The sequence below is a fragment of the Bison bison genome, unplaced genomic scaffold (assembly GCF_000754665.1).
Source record: "Bison bison bison isolate TAMUID 2011002044 unplaced genomic scaffold, Bison_UMD1.0 scf7180017864452, whole genome shotgun sequence".
NCBI classification, from domain to species: domain Eukaryota; kingdom Metazoa; phylum Chordata; class Mammalia; order Artiodactyla; family Bovidae; genus Bison; species Bison bison.
In genome coordinates, this window is record NW_011495014.1 from 9,290,483 (window position 1) to 9,300,328 (window position 9,846).

Here is a 9,846-nt window from a genome sequence, read left to right on the forward strand (position 1 = left end):
CATTCTCCTAAATCATCCCACCCTCTCCCTCTCCCACAGAGTCCAAAAGACTGTTCTATACATCAGTGTCTCTTTTGCTGTCTCGTATACAGGGTTATCGTTACCATCTTTCTAAATGCCATATATATGCGTTAGTATACTGTATTGGTGTTTTTCTTTCTGGCTAACTTCACTCTGTATAATAGACTCCAGTTTCATCCACCTCATTAGAACTGATTCAAATGTATTCTTTTTAATGGCTGAGTAATACTCCATTGTGTATATATACCACTGCTTTCTTATCCATTTGTCTGCTGATGGACATCTAGGTTGCTTCCATGTCCTGGCTATTATAAACAGAGCTGCGATGAACATTTGGGTACACATGTCTCTTTCAATTCTGATTTCCTTAGTGTGTATGCCCAACAGTGGGATTGCTGGGTCATAAGGCAGTTCTATTTCCAGTTTTTTAAGGAATCTCCACACTGTTCTCCATAGTGGCTGTACTAGTTTGCATTCCCACCAACAGTGTAAGAGGGTTCCCTTTTCTCCACACCCTCTCCAGCATTTATTGCTTGTAGACTTTTGGATCGCAGCCATTCTGGCTGGCATGAAATGGTACCTCATAGTGGTTTTGATTTGCATTTCTCTGATAATGAGCGATGTTGAGCATCTTTTCATGTGTTTGTTAGCCATCTGTATGTCTTCTTTGGAGAAATGTCTATTTAGTTTCAGTTTGCATCTTTTAATGTGTCATATTACCTTTACAATTTTAATCAAAACTTACTTATTTACAATAGAAATTTTCACTTTTCAAAACCTGAGCTTTTCTTTAATTGAAGTATAGTTGATTTACAACGTGTTAGTTTCTGGTATACAGCGCTTTTATCTCTTTTGCTTTAGGAGTCTGACCTAAGAAAATATTGCTATGATTTATGTCAGAAAATATTTTGCCTATGCTCTCCTCTAGTTCAGTGGTGTTACGTCTTACCTTCAAGTCTTTAAAACATTTTGAGTTTACTTTTGTGTATGGTGTGTGAGGGAGTGCTCTAACTTATTGATTGATATGTGTCAAAGCCTGAGCTTTATGAATTATTATTTTAATTATATTTACATACATACACAAATACTTATCCATTTGCTATTTGTCTCTTTTATAGGCTCTAATCTTTTAACAATCAAAGATGAAGCTGAAAACTCTTTTCTTCTAGAAGAGCTTTTAGCTTTCCGTTCTTCAGTCCAGATGATTTGGCTGAATGCTCAGTTTGATGGTGACAGTAAGTAACTTGGGTAGAAAAGAGGAGAGGCATAAATAAATACAGAGTGGTCAAGGTTGATGCAAATGACATCCGCAAACCAGAAGGCTCTCCTTGGGTACATTTGCTGTGAAAAAAATATCACAAATCCTAAAGCCATTTCTTCCAAAGACAACGTTGCTAACCCTTTTTTATACCCTCTTGTTCTCTGAAATAATCCCAGAAAACCAAAAATGAAAACAAACAAGTTTATTTTATACTTAATCTCACATTATGAAGATGTTTGACTGGAACTTTGTGTTTGCAGACTTAGTCATAAGACATCAAAGTCATATTTACTTTAAAATATCCTGGGTTCCAAAATGTCATATAAGAGCACAATAGAGTTATGGAAACGTCCCAGTGATAAATAGTGCTAATAGAATTGTTATTTGGTACTCATAAAAGCCAGAGTTTGTAATCAGATGAGAGTATGATTTTTTTTCTTTATGTTGTTGATGGTTATTGAAAGTACTTGTATCAGAAGAAAGGGGACGTATGTATACCTGTGGCTGATTCATGTTGATATATGACAGAAACAAACACAACACTGTAAAGCAATTATCCTCCAATTAAAAATAAATAAATTAAACAAAGAAAGTACTTGTAAAGAAAATTATTTTAAACTGGAATGGAGAACTTGTCACAGGGGTATACCAAGGTGGAGGATGGGTCCACACTGGCAAGGAAAAGTATTTCAATCACAGATATTGCTTAAAACTTCTAGACCAGGGTGATAATAAACAAGCTGACAAACGTATGCTTAGTTATACTGCTTGTTTTAAATCCTTTTCATACAAGGTGCCTCCTTATCACTTACACACAGATGGATTCTACCAGCATCTTCACCTTTGGTACACCACTGGCTTGCTTTTTTAAAGAAGCTCACTGTAACATTCTTTTAAAAAGTGAGCTCTTTTGTAATGATATAGATGTTAGGATTTCAAATGATTTAAGTTGGTTATAATGATAAAGAACTTTTAAAATTCAAACTTTATATTAAGAAACATGATATCTCAAATGAACTACATTAGAAGCTCGTATCTAGCATAAAGAGAGTTGTTCACAAGACAGCTTTGCTAACACCTACCTCTGGATGATGAGTTCATGACTGCACCTACTGAACTGAATGCACCAGATAAGGAGAGTCGCATTAAATTTAGGGGCTGCTTTCTATGGTTTATTCAACACTTAGTATGTTTGATAACCATGCACGCAATTCATAATAAGTTAGCATTTTTTTTCCACAGATGAAACCATAAAGTGGTTTGATGGAACTCCCACAGATCAATCAAACTGGGGTATTCGGAAGCCAGAGGTGTACCACTTCAAACCCCATCTGTGTGTTGCCCTGAGGATTCCTGAAGGAGTGTGGCAATTATCCTCGTGTCAAGACAAAAAGGGATTTATATGTAAAATGGAAGCAGGTGGGTAAAGTTCAAAGGTAAATACTCATTTGATTCCACCCTGACTAAAGCTGACCCACCTCTTTACACTTAAAACTTTTAAAATGCAGGTATTTAGAGAGTATTCAAATAGATTCTGACATTATTGTCTTGTTTTACATCAAATAATTTACAGAACATACCAGCTTTCTCTCATACCCAGAAAAAAATCATTATAAATCAAGTCAAAGACTATGACTTTCTTGTGTCATCTGGCTGTTATATTAATGGGCAAAAAAACAGTTTTACCTCAAGCAAATAGAGCTGGAAATGCAAACAAGCAACTCTCATTTTGGCAACTGCAACTCAGAATTTTAAAGTATCATTTTTGGTCACAGGAAATATAATTCAGGTCTAGGTATCCTTACTGTGGATAAGTAGATGTGTTTTTCTACTGCATGGCATACTATATTATAAATCATATTTTAACTTCATCTGGAGCTATATACTCAGTTTGTGGTGATGAAAATTTAGAAATATAAGCCAGAAAATTCTAGTCAATTGCAAATGATAGAGATTTCTAAGACAGTAAGGATCATTAACAGTGGAAGATGTTTATAATAATCACAACATTTTCTAAATGCCAGTATTATAAAGAAGGGGGGATTGATGTGGCCTGGGCTCCTGAAGAAGACTTTAGAGAAGGGATGAGGCTTTGTAATAGTAAAAGATAAGGAGAATAGAGGAGGGAAAGAATACTGGACAAACGTTTCAGTAAGACTAAAGACAGAAATAAAGAATGAACTTAAGGCTAGCCCACATTAGGTGGTGATGGGGGTAAAAGCATATTTCTGTAGGCTCCATCCACAGGGAGTGCTGGGTTAAAGAGCTGAACTTCATGGTGAAGGACACAGGGAACCCCTAAGTGCTCTGTAGATACCTACAGTTGATGTAAGGGAGACAGTTGTAATTTGAGCACAAATGAACAAAATGAACAAAAATGGAGGGAGGAAATGGGAAAAGAGAATCATCAGTCTTTAGTGACTGATTAGATACTGGCAATGAAAAAGCAAAAACTGGTAGGTGTAGGAACCAAAGTTTGAGGTTCCAAAAGTGTGGGTATCAGCTCTGTGTGGAAAACATGGCTAACCTAATAAATAGCATGCCTAAGCAACCACTAGCATTCAGCTATCAAGAACAAATTAGAAACACCTCATATCTGTTCAAATCTTTAAGGTTTCCTGTACTACACAGGGCACCTCTTTTACCCTTCACAACAAGTTTTCAAGGCAGTGAAACAGATACAACACTCCCATGTTACAGATGAGAAAAGTACTTGTCCAAACTGAGGCCACAGGGAGGACTACATTCCAGATTTTCTGATTCCATGTGTCCCTTCTATACCTGCCCACTGCCTCCATCCAGAGAATGAATACCCATTCATCAGTCTTTCTTTGAAAAGTATCCTTACACATACACAATACTACGTTTTCAATAATATTATGTAAAATCATACAGTATTGTTTTTAAATTGCAAAATCAAGGTTTTATATATATATACATATATATATATGTATATATATATATAACTGTGTTTTTGTTACTGGTAACAATGTTGACATTTCTTCATGGGTCTTAAGTAGTGCACCAAGTAGTCCTCCACTGACAAGTCCTTTACTTCTCTTTCTCTGGGTCATTCCCTGTATATTTCTCTGGATCTTTGTCTAGATAAAAAATAGCAGAGTTCAAATTCTGATATAGAGTCTTCCTTGAAAAGATACATTCTTTCAGTAGAAGATCCTCAAACAGGAACCCTCAAACTTTTTGAATGGAAGAGCTATTACTCATTTCCCAAGATTCTTGAGATATGAGAAGGTACTCATTTTTTAAATCTGCAAAAAGCCAGGGAGGTTATCATTACTGGACCAACTCCACATCAGATCCCAACAAAACTGAGTTCCTTGTAGGCAGGGACTATATTTTACTCATATTTCTATTGCAGCACAGTGTTGAGACTGGATGAGGATTCTTCAGCTTAAAAAAAGGCAGTGTATGTCTTTGTGAGCACTAGTATTGATGACTAAATAAATCAGGGGTCAGCAAATTTTTCTTGTAAAGGATTAAATAGTAAATATTTCAGGATATAGGAGCCATATGGTCTCTGTCACACTTCAACTGTAGCAAAAAAGCAGCCAAAGATGACAGAAACATGGCTGAGTTCTAATAAAACATTATTTATAAAAACATGTGCTCAGATTTGATCCATGGGCCATCATTTTCTGAAGTAATGACATAACTTTGCTGAATTAAAAGGAAAATTTCATCTCAATATCTTTGTATTTTAGATATTCACACAGTAAAGAAGCATCCAGGAAAAGGTAGGTTTGGAACAGTAGAGAACATTTTGATTTTTCATAGAAATAAAATAGAAAGTAACTATGTGACAGTAACTATCTGACTTCATTGTCACTGAAGTTTTCTTTTTTCATCTCCTTGCAGGACCAAGTCACAGCGTTATACCTCTTACAGTAGCACTGACACTGCTAGTAATTCTGGCAATTTCCACACTTTCCTTCTGCATGTACAAGCACAGTCACATTATCTTCAGGAGACTTGCTCAGTTTAGAAATCCTTACTATCCTTCAGCCAACTTTAGTACAGTACATTTAGAAGAAAATATTCTCATTTCTGATCTTGAGAAGAATGACCAGTAATAACAAAGTGAGAGAACATCACGGTGGTGAGAATGAGCAAAGAAGAGTATTTTCCTTTACAGACCAGATGCCACTATAATGTCAATTGTGTCACCATCTTCGTTATTCTTAAAATGATTACTGGTTTTGAATTGTAACCAAATCAGATAGGTGTTCATTTATTTATTTCCTCAAACTGTGATCTATTCTTAAAAGGGCGAAAATTTACAGTGCTTATTATTCAGAAAACAAGAACTATTAAAAGCAACTCCCAAATGAGACCCCTCAAACCAACATGAATAATGGTTTTTGCATTAATATGCTTTTACCAAAAATTCTGGGGAATTTTTAAACTAATTTGATATCTATTCAGATGTTTACTAATACTCATTCCATGAAAAGACAGCGGGGTGGGAAGCAAAACAAATTTTAAAGTCCTACACTCATAGAAGAAAGGAAAGAGAAAAGGCTTCAGAGAGGATTCTTGTTTGGTTTTTATTCAATCAGTTTAACAGCAGGGTTTGCAAAACACTAATATCTCAGCTTAATACTCACGGGTTCTGGACTCTATACTAATATTTAGGGTGACATTCATTTTTATTAGTTCTGTCTTCTCAAACTAAAGGAAAATAACCTTTCTTTAAATAGTAAAGATCTTTTAGCAGTACTGTTTCAAAAGCAACCATGCAATGTGACCTAAAATCATCAATTACTAAATGATAACAAAGTTAGTTTTTAAAAAAAAAACCTTATAGATAAGCTCAAAGGAATATATTGAGATCTTAATACTGTTAAAATTTATAAGCTTTATTTAAGACTAAAGATATAAATTTAGACCACTCATAACAACCAAAAGATGTAAAATGTAACTTGAATTTAAAGGGAAAAAGTTAAAGATCTGAATTACAGTTTCATCAGAATGAGACTAGAGGATGTGATGAGAAATACTAAAAAATTACTCTCCAGAGTAATCTAGATACCTTTGCTATATAGAGTTTATTTAGTAAATTATTGTTTGGGGGAACCGTCTCCATTTGCATTGGACTAGTTAGTCTGGTCAGTAAAAAATAAAAGCATGATACTAATACATAAATTAAAAATCACAGACTTGGTCTTCATTCATTTTTTATAAACAAAAAAGACTTCATAGTCAATATTCAAAACTTTACTCATTACATAAATGTTTATCAAGTTCCTGTTAAGAACCAAGAGCCATTTTAGAAACTGGAGGTACTGGGGTAAGCACTTAGTTTCTAATGAAGGAAAACCAACAGTAAAGCAGTCAAGAAACATATAAGAATAAAATAGCAGGTGGGTATGAAGACTAAGTAAGGGCCTACCATAGAGAGAGACTGGGAGAGTCTCCCTAGAGGGTGCATTTTCATTATTACAACCAGCTTCCTCAAAACTGGTGGCAGTCACAGGATGAAGCTTAGAGAAAGTAGGAATAAGCCTCTACGTGGAAAACTATCATCATTAGAAACACAATTTGAAGAATGTGTCCTAAGAATGAAGTCTTTGTGGCCTGAAACAGTTAATACAGAGTCCAAAAGCAGCTGTTTGCTACTGCTGTGTCATTACACGCTGAGACAATCTACTTCCATAATTCTGTTTGTTCAGGGACTATTTTTTATTTTAAGATAGTACATTATGTGGCAGTTGTATGTTTATGACTCAAAAGAAGAACTGGCCTGGACTAACCAGATGTTTAGCCTAATTTAATAATCTGTCAAGTGAAATTAAAGTTCTGTTCTTGTCGGTTGTCTTGCTAAAAACTGCTAATCAACTATCTTTCCAGTCAAGGTATATTGAAGTGAATAGTCAGTCACACATAAAAATTTGACAAAGTATGTCATTAGTAAAGTGATTTTGCAGGAAAAAACTGTACTGTGTGTCAGTGCTCTGTACTTTGATATTTAGTATTAAACCACATCCCCATGGACAGGTCACACACTACTTACCATTAATGAAAGTACAGAAATAAGAAGTACTGAGATATTCTGCTTTATTCATATATGTGCACTTTAAAAAAAAAACTTTCTTCCACAACTATTTTTAATCTGAGCTAGACTTCATAGATATACAAGAAAAGAAACAAAGTAGCAGGGTCACAAACTCAGTTCAGTTCAGTTGCTCAGTCGTGTCCGACACTTTGTGACCCCACGGACTGCAGCCCACCAGGCTTCCCTGTCCATCACCAACTCCCGGACCTTTCTCAAACTCACATCCATTGAGTCGTTGCTGCCATCCAACTGTCTCATCCTCTGTCATCCCCTTCTCCTCCTGTCTTCAATCTTTCCCAGCATCAGGGTCTATTCCAATGAGTCAGTTCTTCGCATCAGGTGGCCAAAGTATTGGAGCTTCAGCTTCAGCATCAGTCCTTCCAATGAATATTCAGGACCGATCTCCTTTAGGATGGACTGGTTGGATCTCCTTGCAGTCCAAGGGATTCTTAAGAGTCTTCTCCAACACCACAGTTCAAAAGCATCAATTCTTTGGTGCTCAGCTTTCTTTATGGTCCAACTCTCGCATTCATACACGACTACTGGAAAAACCATAGCTTTGACGAGATGGACCTTTGTTAACTAAGTAATGTCTCTGCTTTTTAATATGCTGTCTAGGTTGGTCTTAGCTTTTCTTCCAAGGAGCAAGCATCTTTTAATTTCATGACTGCAGTCACCATCTGCAGTGATTTTGGAGCCCAGATAAATAAAGTCCGTCACTGTTTCCATTGTTTCCCCATCTATTTGCCGTGAAGTGATGGGACTGGATAATTAATATGCTCCCTCCAAAAAGGGTCAATTATTTTCTATAGCTCTGAGCGATGGGAAATTTTAAAGATATTTCCAACTGAACATATCTTGGGCTCTTCCAATTTCAACTGTCTCAGTTTACATGCTTCTTCTATTGAAAGTTCCACTTCCTATCAAGGGTGCATTACATGGTCTCATTAGATAAACATTCAGTCTTCTGAAGTTGACATTCCCTCCTCAAAATGGTGATTGGATATATGAAACTTGTTGTATCCTTGTGGTGGGGGCTTCCCTGATAGCTCAGCTGGTAAACAATCTGCCTGCAATGCAGGAGACCCCAGTTCGATTCCTAGGTCAGGAAGATCCACTGGAGAAGGGATAGGCTACCCACTCCAGTATTCTTGGACTTCCCTTATAGCTCAGTTGTTAAATAATCTTCCTGCAGTGTGGGAGATCTGGGTTCAATCCCTGGGAAAAGCTACCCACTCCAGCATTCTAGCCTGGAGAATTCCATGGACTGTATAGTCCAAGGGGTCACAAACAGTCAGACACAACTGAGTGACATTCCTTTCATTTGTGTCTTGTGGTTCAGGGAGAGTAGGTGATAACTGACTGGGAATCCTGCTGGCATCTCTATGGAGTCTGTATTTGGTGTAACATGTAGTCTAGTCTCTTGGTTTGGCCCCATCCTGGTTTTCCCTGGCACTGCCGCTCCCTAGAGAATTGTCCATGATTCCCATTCAATTCTCTACCTGGATATTACAATTCTAGACAGTAAAGCCACGTCACATCTGCAGTAGCATCATCAGCTACTCTCTTAGTCAGGAGGCTTAATACTGTAGCAAACAATCCCCAAATCTCATTGACTTCACACAACAAAGGTTTATTTCTCATCCGCACCAACTTTGCTCTATTCAGCTATTCGTGGGTCCAGGCTCCTCCTAAACATCCACAGTAGGGCCTCTATCTCCAAAAGCCTTGGTTGCCTCAGTGGTCCCTTACCTCTGCCTGACGGAAGTTAAAGATCTCCTTGTTAATTATGTAGTTTCCATGGGCTATTGAAATACATTCTCCACGTAAACAGCCTTTAACTTGAGAACATGTACCCTATGGGTACATAAAGACTTCCAAGGGATACAGGGCAGGGATATTGCTGGGGAGCTCAGTTTCCAGATGCTTTAACCTTTAAACATATTCTTTCTTAGAAGTTACTTGCCTGAGATCAAGGTGTCATGCTAGTTCTTCTTTCCCATCTCTTTTAGCAGAAATGTCTGTCTCTACCTCAAAAAAAAAAAAAAAGACACGGCTTTTACTCAAAATATGATGATGATGCCTTATCTTGGTAAAGTCCTCCATGGACCAAAGACAGAAAAAAATTTCAAAATAATGATGTCAGTGAAATTTCTTTTAATAAAGGAATTCTTAAATCCACATTTATTCTCATGTCTTTCCCTCTTTTTATACATTTTTCTGTTAATGATGAAGTGATAAATTAGAAATGGGTTATTCTGCCCATGTTGGGATAGTCTAAATTAATATGCATTTCATATACATACATATAAACAGCAGGAGTGATAACTACCTTCCTTTGAGACAGCCCCTGTCTATTATGAAAGACTGTATCTGGAGAGAATATCTCAGAAAAGCAAAGTAAAGACAGTGCAACTGTTGATAAGACCCTGAAGTGTTACTTTACAAGCTCATGGCAAGGCTCTGTGTTTTATTTATCTTAGATTTCTAA

General features: G+C 36.6%; 1 protein-coding gene across 1 annotated transcript in view; it reads left to right on the plus strand.

Moving 5' to 3' along the window:
• PLA2R1 (phospholipase A2 receptor 1, 180kDa) overlaps positions 1-7,227 on the plus strand; it is a 134,962-nt gene extending 127,735 nt beyond the window's left edge. Inside the window, exons 29-32 of the mRNA XM_010859024.1 lie at positions 1,140-1,256; positions 2,525-2,701; positions 5,005-5,037; positions 5,159-7,227. Coding sequence (XP_010857326.1) covers positions 1,140-1,256; positions 2,525-2,701; positions 5,005-5,037; positions 5,159-5,373 — 542 coding nt within the window. The 3' untranslated portion in view covers positions 5,374-7,227. The remainder of the gene's footprint in view (positions 1-1,139; positions 1,257-2,524; positions 2,702-5,004; positions 5,038-5,158) is intronic.
• The last annotated feature ends 2,619 nt before the right edge of the window (positions 7,228-9,846 follow it).